Source organism: Polypterus senegalus, chromosome 3 (genome assembly GCF_016835505.1).
Source record: "Polypterus senegalus isolate Bchr_013 chromosome 3, ASM1683550v1, whole genome shotgun sequence".
NCBI classification, from domain to species: Eukaryota; Metazoa; Chordata; class Cladistia; order Polypteriformes; family Polypteridae; genus Polypterus; species Polypterus senegalus.
Genome location: NC_053156.1, coordinates 39,996,261 through 40,006,556, shown reverse-complemented (window position 1 = coordinate 40,006,556; position 10,296 = coordinate 39,996,261). Strand labels below are relative to the sequence as shown.

At 42.5% G+C, this 10,296-nt stretch overlaps 1 protein-coding gene across 1 annotated transcript; it reads left to right on the top strand.

Annotated features, from left to right (window-relative positions):
- Positions 1-1,071: 1,071 nt before the first annotated feature.
- Positions 1,072-8,076, top strand: LOC120525051 (solute carrier family 25 member 35-like). Its single transcript, XM_039747006.1, has 3 exons — positions 1,072-1,725; positions 4,208-4,342; positions 4,607-8,076. Exons 1-3 carry the CDS (start codon positions 1,576-1,578, stop codon positions 4,796-4,798), a joined length of 477 nt encoding a protein of 158 aa, XP_039602940.1. The 5' UTR covers positions 1,072-1,575; the 3' UTR covers positions 4,799-8,076.
- The last annotated feature ends 2,220 nt before the right edge of the window (positions 8,077-10,296 follow it).

Sequence of the window (10,296 nt, the reverse complement as noted above, 5' to 3'; positions counted from 1 at the left end):
AGGAGACAGTAGATTCAGTTTTTACACCTACGTATTAGTCTCAAGACAACCACGTGGAACAACACTTCATAAATAAAAAAAGCCATGAGGTTCTATAATATTTATATCAAAACAGATGTGCAGAAAGCACAAAAAGTGGAATCCCCAGTGCAAAGATTACGTTTGCAGTTTCAACTGGGAGTCTGGAATCTCCCCAGCCGAGCTGCTGTCCGTGTCTGGATAGTAACGCTGAATACTCTTCCACAAAGTTTTGGTCAATTTCTTCATTAGACAAAAGACTCAAAAAAATGTCTCAGTGCCACAAAATTCTGTCAAGCATTTTTTAAAGAATGCACTTAGTAAACAAAAAAAAGTGGCCTCTTCAGTCACACTCTCTCATCGTAGTGCTAAGGTTTAACTGTCGGGCGCGCTAAGACGCACTTTACAAATATTAAAATGAAGTAAAAACAAGACACGTTCATTTACAAACTTATCATGAAACAAAGTACAACAGGTACATTTAAAAACACAAATCATTCCACTCACATTTGTGTTTCATTAATAAATAAAATAAAACCTGTAGCCTATTCAGTCACTCTGAGGGAAAAATAAAAATGTGACCATACGCTACACTTCATTAAAATTTGAAGCAGAAATAAAACAAAATAAACACACAGTGGCAAATACCAAAACCCATACAACATCCAAATGTAATTCAAAGTATATTCTAAATTTTTAAACAATGTGCACATATAACTTTAATGACAAAAGCACCAGACGTACGCACCTCTCATCATGGCACTCCTGTTTAACTGTCACAGCGCGAGACGCACACAAAATAGAAACTTGACTTGAACAAAACCAAGAAGCCCTCCAAACAGAAACGGTAAAAGAAACCCTTCAACGTTAAACTGAAAGGATTTGAGCCCACTACAGAGCACTAACGCCTGCTCGCTTTCCCGTATAATAACATTATATCATTTCACCATTAGTTTATTTCACTAGGGCGGAGTGGTGGCACTGAGGTAGGGATCTGCACTGGTAATCGGACAGTTGCTGGTTCAAATCCATTGGGCCCTTGAGCAAGGGCCTTAACCTGCAATTGCTCCGTCCTGAGTATGACGTTAATCTGCATCAGGCCCTGAATGAAGGGCCTCCAATCTGCAGGGAAAACATGGGTGTTGGTGGCAGGATTGGCACTGCAGCCACTGTAAAAAAAACTCACATTGGTTGCATTCCATCTGAGCTCGTGTGGTGCTGAGGTGTCACCCATTGCTTGGCTACACTCGGGTCCTAATCTGGGATCCTGAGTTGGTTTGTCATGTGCCGGGTGCAGCAATGTGCAGTATCAGCGCGTGCCCCTTAACTTCTTTTTTATTTCACTGGTTGCTCTGGAAAGTCCCCACTGATCGTAAACGTCAGTCTGCCTCTGACTGTGATCATCATCAAAACTCGAATCCCCGCCTGTCAGTTTTGTATTGAAAGGTCAAGGGTGGCAGGGTGTGTGCTGGTGAGCTGTGGAAGTTCAGACTCCTTCATATTGGACTTTACTGCCCGTTGTCTCTGGTTACTCACACCTCTCTTGTTCTTTAGGGCATGTTGCATGCGCTGGTGTGCATCCGCAAGGAGCATGGCATTCTGGGCCTGTGGCGAGGAGCAAGTGCGGCTGTGCCTAGGGTCATGGTGGGGTCTGCTTGCCAGCTCTCTACCTTTTCAGCAGCTAAGGAGTTTGTCAGCGACTTGCAGGTAAGAAGGGTGGGACAAAAACCCATGGAGACTTCCAGAAATGGAAACCTCTGAGCGCGCTGGAAGACTAAAATGGCTGTTAGCACCCCAGCCAAACGGCGATGTAGCAACCAAGGGTGCAGTTCATCTGTACTTCAGGTGTGAGTTTGGAGTTAGTTATCAGTTTGATGTACAGTATTTTATCGCCATGAGAATTTGTATGTTTCCATCGCTTCACACAAGATTATTTTTATATTTATTATTTCATATTTTGCTGACATCTTTATTCAAAACAATTTAGAACATGTGAGATACTTTTGTGTTTTGAAATGAAGCACAGGCAGGTCAGTTTAGTTGCTCAGGGTCACCGGTGTCAGTAGTGGGATTTTAAACCCACAACCTCCAGTCCTACGCTGTAACCACTCCATCACTCTGCCTACCGTAGGCATGATGCACAACAACAACAACAACAACAAATTGTCATCAGTTTTGAGTTTTTGATGCCCCTGCAAGAGACAAGTTCTGATTCTGAAGGAATCTCCATTAGGGGGCAAGGTTTGTAGTTTGGTACTCCATACAGAATTAGTAGAAAGCAGCACTTTAGAAGATAATATAAAGGCGCCTCAAACTTCATTTAAAGTTGCTACAGATCATAGCACTGTATACCAAAGCCTACAATTATAACTAGGCCATCATACTATGGACTTGAATAAATGTCTACCATCAAGAAACAGTAAACGTTAGTAATGCCATCCTCCCATCTTCTTTCTGGCATATTCTGAACAACAGCATGTGCTAAACATTTCTCCTGAGAGGCAAGTTGGAGTTCCTAACAGATAACATCAGTTAGACAGAAATTCACAAAATGAAACTCTTCGTGCGCTTCTTAAACGCATTGAAGGTGTCAGAAATCTCAATAGAGGTGGGCAGCTCATTCCACCAGCCAGGAGAGTCTGGACTGAATGAAATTTGATGACATGCGGAGGTGGCATGACCAGACCCCATTCATGAGCAGACCCGAGTGGTTGAGAAGAACCACAGAACCTCATATGTGTCTCAATATATTTAGATGCTGACTCATTGACTACTCTGTAGGATATGAACTTCATACCCGCCACTACAGGAAGCCAATGTAGTGATCTGAAGAGCGGAGTGACAAGTGCCAGCCTCAGCTGATTGAACACCAGATGTGCCACTGTAGCAGCTCGGTGACACAAGCCGGTGCTCCTGTCAGCTGGGAGATGTGACAAGCCCAAAGCCTGGACCAGGAGTGGTGCATCACACACTGTCAGCCATGGTCTGATCAGTTGTGTTTTATTCTGTTTCATTGTGGTTTAGCTTTTCATGTATGCAGCTGTAAAAACAGCATTGGCATTTTCATAAATGTAAGTCTTTATGTCATCCGTTCAGTTATTGTCATGTGTTCAGAGTACAGTGAAGTTCTTACCACTGTCCAGCACCATGATCAGGGTCTATAATGCTGCATTCCATTTACTTTGGACGTCACAGCCGGGAATGACATCACACTATTCAGTAAAACATTTGGAAAGCCAATATGGATGTGTCTAGGAAAAGAATTGTTGTGCTTGTAAATAGCAGTTGATAACAACACATTATGCAGTATTTTGTGCATCCAAACACTTTAGCAGCACGTCCACAGATAGAAGTTGGTCAGTGCTGTGTGTACTGCTGATTTAATGAGACACACTTAGACAGAGGTGTTCATAAACAGTGTAACACTACAGCACTTTCACTACCCTCAACGGGGTACGTCGCCATTTTTGATTGGCGTCATGATCTGAAGTCGGGTAAACTCGGACTTGACAGACCAGACCTGAGTTGGAAATCTGACTTAAGGAGGCTTTTCAGTTGAAAATTCAGACTTCCCACATAAAAATGGAATGCAGTGTGAATACCTTAACTCAAAATTTCTGTCTTCCTTATCTGAAATGCCTAATGGGGTGAGCTCAAAGGCCGTTCATCGCAGTGGCACAAACAGACTTCCAGTAGACTGGTTCAGTGCGTTTGTGATGGAAGTGGAATGCCCCCCAAAACTACCTGAGCTCATGCAGAACACGTAAATCCCATGCAGACATCAACTGAGCTGGGAACTGAACCCGGGTCCCTGGAGCCAAATACTGTACCACCATGTCATCCCAGCATAAACATCACACATTTTATATCTTGTAAGATGCACAGAATAAGGGCAGACAAGACCGCTGTGAGTTAGCAAATGGTTGCTGAACTTGAAGCAATTACAGGACTTTCTGGAGTGGAAGTCGCAAACAAACTTCCTGAAGGTTTGTTACGATAAAAAAAACACCAAGGCTCTGCAAGTTTAAGTAGTGCAAGTCTTGTAAATCCAATATAATATTATTATTAAGTTTTAGAAGATGAGCAGGTGATGAGCCATGGCCACATTTGGTTACTTGGACCTCCTGCACCTTGTCTACATCAACCCTGTAATGTGTCTTTATTTATTTTTTTTTATCTCGGTCCTCAGGTTTTCCCACTTAACAGCTGGCTGGTGTCGCTGTCTGCCGGAATGATCAGCAGTGTGTTTGTAGTTCTGGGCATGACGCCCTTTGATGTGATCAGCACCCGCCTGTACAACCAGCCAATTGACAGCCGAGGAAAAGTAAGCCATTTGTGGGGGCCTTGTGGTCGCCTCCTTGTCTCTGTTTCCATCTCCTAAACTGCTCAGCCACTCAGTATCTATAATTTCCTTGAGCTTTCCTCCCAAAGGCAGCACTGATGAAACCCAACACTCAGTGGTGTTGTGGAATTAGGCACCCTAACGAGTTTAAAGTATCTGGATGGTGCTCTCGGAATAAAATGGTTATTGGCTAAAAAAAAAAGAAAAAAACTGCTGATGCGTCGTCTTTTTCTGTTCCTGCCACAGGGCCTGCTGTACAGCGGATTCATCAGCTGCTTTTCTCAGACCGTCCGTAAGGAAGGGATCTTCGGCCTCTACAAGGGCATCGGCGCATCATACTTCCGCCTTGGCCCACACACCATCCTGTCCCTGCTCTTCTGGAATGAGCTTCGAAAGGTGTACTACAAGGACAGACAGTCGGCCAGCAGACCAAGATGATACACCGGTGAAGGAGGGGTGAATCTTCAGGGAGGTCTGAATGCCTCAATCTGACTAGTAAGACTTCCACCACTGACTACCCTGAACGGGATGAGGAGCCGCTCACAGAATCTAACAATACACGAGTGAGCGCACGACTAAACGACTAATACTTGAGGAGCATCTCACCCGCAAGACACGTCTCCTGGCACATTTTTATAGTTTAGTAAGTGCTGGGACCACCGAAGCAGGGAGCCACTGGTGACAATGAAACAGGTCATGGTATAGGCAGTCGAGGAGCCAAGGGGTTTTGCTGCATCCTTTGAGGATTTTTTACAGCAGAAGCTCTGCTGCCATTGCTTTGATGTGATGTTGCTTTTAAATAATACATAAGCAGCAACACATGCACCATTTAGATTTTAAACTACATTTTTATACATAAGTTAAAGTGTACTGTTCTTTATTTTGGTACTTATGGCTGTATGGAGGCTCAGACAGTTTGCTAGTGGGCCACTATAAGCATCTGCTGACTAAACAAACTGCATCATTTTGAAATGCCTTGTAGCTCGACTTGACTGGTCTTTCATTACCGTTCACCCTTTATAGGCAGTCCGTCCCATCCTAATGTGCCACTCCAACTCCAACTGGGCCCACCCAGTCAAGTTCTGAATAAACACTGACTAGACCCAAAGAGGGCTGCAAGCTTTCATAGTGCAGAATGACAGGGGTACAACAGCGCTCATATTTAGTATGGCAATTAGCGGACTGAAAGAAGCAGTCTTGTGAATGCAGAGCTCCAACCGCTCATGCTATAGCTGCTTATTTTGTAAGAGCTGACTAGAAGACAAACACAAACAAGTCCTCCTGGATTTCTCTCCTGCCCGCTCCAGTGCGTCTTTAGCTCATAAACACCATGGAGAAAACCGTTTGCACGCAGAGGTGATGAAGCAAACCTGCATTTGATTGTCAACAGGGGACTTAAACCTCCCAATTCCCACTGCTCTTAGGCTACATACAGAAGTTTAAGAAAAAAAAAAAAACTTTGGAAAAAAAATCAGCTGTTGGGCAGCATTGTGTGATATATGGGTTTGGAGACCACCACAAGTGAATGTGACTTCAAAAAGAGGGGGGAAACAAATAGACGATTCACTGATGTGACGTTTCTAAACCAATCCAACTCCTCATGAAGGTGAAGCAGAGAGGATTTAGATGGCAAAGAGCAATGGTGTTCTTGTTAACATCAGCCAATCGATTGCAAGCCTGTGGTCACAATGGATAGACCTACTATTGCTAAGTGTCTCCTGAAAAGACCCCCATTAAACATATAAATGTGTGTGGTGTGTGCAGAGAGCACATGTAAACAAAAACCTTTGTGTAAAACCAGATTTGACTTTGGCCTACAAAGAACTAACTGGGCTAGCAGTAAACGTGAATGATGCACTCCCCGCCGCTGTCCGTGGTGTCTGTCGCTCAACATTATGACGCTAGAGAAACCAAAGGAAGTTTATGGGAAACTGATGTTCACTGCTAGTACCATTCATATTTTTTACATTGTGGGTTTTTAAGTACCAGTAAACCGTGTAACCCTAGTGAACAAGCAGCTCTGGTGTAAATGTGATGTGTGCGTGGTGTGTGATATCCCATCCATGGCTTGTTGGTAACTTGTACACAATGGTGCTGGAATAAGCTTCCTGTAATAGACTGAAATGAAAAATGCTCTTCACATATCTCGCCAAAATCTGTTCTGCACTGTAAGCCCACTGCCACTTTCACACAAACATCTCCTAACTCCACAATTTGAACAGTTATGCGTTCTGACTTGAAGGAAACTAAAGTATAGTGATGGGAGGCCAACCTGGCTTCAGGTCAGATGCATCCATGTAGGCCCTAGGCAGAAGAGTTTAAAATACTCCATTAATGAGTTTAACACAATTACACCAAGAAAAATACAAACCCAATTCTGAACTCTACTTGTACTTGCTACCACCTTGCTGCTGCACTGCACTGCAACCACCTGCACCCCAGGATTAAAAAACATGCCTTCCCATAACGTGACAAGGAATTAAAATCTCCAGCACTATCCATCCCTCCTTTCTGGTGTCGAGGGGTGCTGGAGCTTATCAGGGTACCAAGAACATGTCCTAGATGGGATGGGACACTGGGCCACCACAAAGCACACTTAACTAGGTTTGTCAGATCCTCAACAAGCAAACTCAACAAAGTAACCTGGCTAGAAATGGATCCCAGTCTTGCCATCAAAACATCCATTCATTCATTTATTCTTTAACTGAACTTTACTCCAATTTTAGGAACACAGCGACTTGCCAAATTACAAAACCTCAGATGTGCTTTACTTGATTTAGTGTCATGCAAGACAAGAGTGTTTTGAATACACCGGACACAAGGTAGGAATTACCAGTCCAGAGTCACCCATTAACTTAATCTGCATGTCGAGAGAATGCTGCATGGCGGCCTAATCCAAGCCTTCAAAATTCTCAAGGCATTGATAAAATAAGTTGAGTTGACTGGTGAATTGTATACTCGAGTGCCTAGTGGAAGCTATGGGACATTTTCACCCCAAGAGTTGCTGGAATCTGGAGCAAGCTACCAAACAGACACTTTAGCAAGTTTTATGAAGTATCTGGATGAGAAATTGTGACAACTGAGCTATTAAACAAACTCGAGGGGTTGAATGCTCTCCGCTTGTTAACTTTTTGTGTTCAGTCTTCTTATTTGATGTTCAAGTGCATCCGAGATACGACATCACAATGAGAGCCCTGGCAAACCTACACATTTATTGTTTAGCTGGGCAAAGCACCTCATATCCATGTAACTTGTATATTTAGTGAGGGGCTGCCACCTTAGAGAATGTGCAGCCATTGATCCACTTCTGAATGTTTAACTAAAATCAGACAGATATAATGGTGCCGGTCTGCTTCTAGAGTAGTAATACCATTAGGAGAGCCTGCAAATGCCAACTACTACCAATGGTAAGGTACTGACATCTTTTTATTGACTATTTTTCATATTTAACAAATTATTTTATTAGGTGGAAAATATGTGTAGATTGCAGACTTAAAGGCCACCAGCCCAGCCAATAACAATGTTTACTGTGTGAAAGCCATCATATGGTGCCTTGTAATCTGGATCTAAACTCAACAGTTGACAGTTAAACTAGAGTTATTCTAGTTGTCGATTACACGTGTAAAGAGTCAGTTCCATGTCTTCAATGGACTACACCAAAGGTTTACTTAAGTGTATTCACCTGTGATTTTAATAAATGGGACGCTTGCCACAAACTGTTTTTTTTTTTTTTTTTCTCTTCTTAAACTAGGTGAGATAGTGACTAAGGCCCTGGAATTTGATCCCCAAAAGTGCTGGTTCAAGTTCTGCCTCAGTCTCATCTTACTGTGTGACCCTGAGAAAGTTGCTTAACCTGCCGTATGCTTCATCTATAAAAAATACCTATTAATGGTTATAGAGTACCCTGAACTTGTAACGTGCCTTGGCTAAAGGTGACAGACAGATGTAAAATAATCATCATACCAAGAGAAAACAAACATTAATAAGATACACCCTGAACTCTCTCCACACCGAGCTTTTCAACAGCAGTGCCCACCCTCACACTCCTAAAAACTCACCAAATGACCACAACTGTCCTTGTAAATCAATAACCAGCAAGCTTTTAACACCTTACTTCAGTGACTCCCAAGTGGATTAACGGGTGAATCGGTAACTTGAGTCATGCCAACAAGTTTTAAAAGAGTTTGACTAAAAGCTGGCATGATGGATTTTGCCAATATGACTTTGTCCTCTTCATTCACACTTTAAAAAGGAAACATCAACATTTGAAACAACAAGGCAACCTTGAACTTCCACTTTTCAACAGTACAGAACATTTTGATGCTAATAGAGATGTTTTAGTACATGTCAGGTTAGTGCAAACATTTACACTTTGAAAGTAAAATAAAAAAATCAAGCTGCACACATACGAACACAATTTGGAGTATGGACACAAGTCGCAATTTGCGTTGAACTGGACCAGAAGTAGTTTCATGCCAACCCACTGCCTGGATTCAGTTTGTTATTCTATAATTTGTAGATGAGCAGATTCAATGCTCAACATTTATTTAACTGGAAATTGGTAAAACTTAAAATACATTCTTCCATTGAGCTCCGATTTATAGTTATATCCACAGCTACTTCAAAATTGAAGACCAGAAACCCCATAATGTGACAAGGAATTCAAATCTCCAGCACTATCCATCCCTCTTTTATGCTGTCGAGGGGTGCTGGAGCTTACCAGGGTAACAAGAACATGTCCTAGATGGGATGGGACACTGGGCCACCACAAAGCACACTCAACTAGGTTTGTCAGATCCTCAACAAGCAAACTCAACAAAGTAACCTGGCTAGAAACGGATCCCCGTCTTGCCCTCAAAACATCCATTGATTTATTCTTTAACTTTACTCCAATTTTAGAAACGTAGGAACTCGCCAAATTACAAAACCTTTCCAGATGTGCTTTACTTGATTCAGTCTCATGCAAGACAAGAGTGTTTTGAATACACCGGACACAAGGATACCAGTCCAGAGCCACCCATTAACTTAATCTGCATACCTCTGCATGAGAAAGGAAGAACATCCGCAATAGCATGGACTAGGTGTGGAATTCAAACCCCGAGTGCTTGATTTCTGAGGCAGCAGTGTTAATCACTGTGCCACCCGGCAGCCTGGACATGACTCTTAACTGGTCAACCTAAATGCAAGGTTTACATTAATATTTTTGAATGAAATGACTGGACTTCTGAAATATGCTCACAATTCTTGACCTGCAACCGAAACAACAATAAAAAAATATTTTCAGCAAACCTTGATGGAATGGACTTGAAGCAGTTCTCTAGGATGTGGCAGATGCATTGATGAATGCTTGTCCCCATGAAACAGGTGCTCCAGACCACTTATCTGGGACAGCTACCAACAAGTAAAAGGAGAAGTTATGGATGAGACAGGAACAGTTCATGCTCCATCTTGATGTCAGAGGCAATCAGATCAATGTCAGTACAATGCAGTGACTGAACCTCTAACACTAAATCTGAGTTTACATAAAGGAACAGGAAGTGATGCAGGGAAAGAGGGAACTCAATTTAGGATAACATGCCCTGTCCAGTAGAACATGATCATGTGCCCAGTGGCATTAATATAAACAGCCACACAATCTGGGGCACGGGATCACACCCTGTGCTCTATTAATATGTCCATCATGTTAGCCAAAATTAAATTGTCAGATTTCGGCCTCATTTCATTTTAATCTAATGATATGTTACTAAGTGCCTGGTAGGTTACAATCTTCTGTGAAACTGCTTCTACTGTAGAACTCACTTATTTTTAATAAAAGTCAGGTTAAATTCGTCAAAATTCAGCCCTGAGGTCAAAGTAGGAACCATCTCCATAACAGTGCACACACAAACACACATCAACAAGAAGCCAGCATGCCACCCTGCAATAATCTTGACATT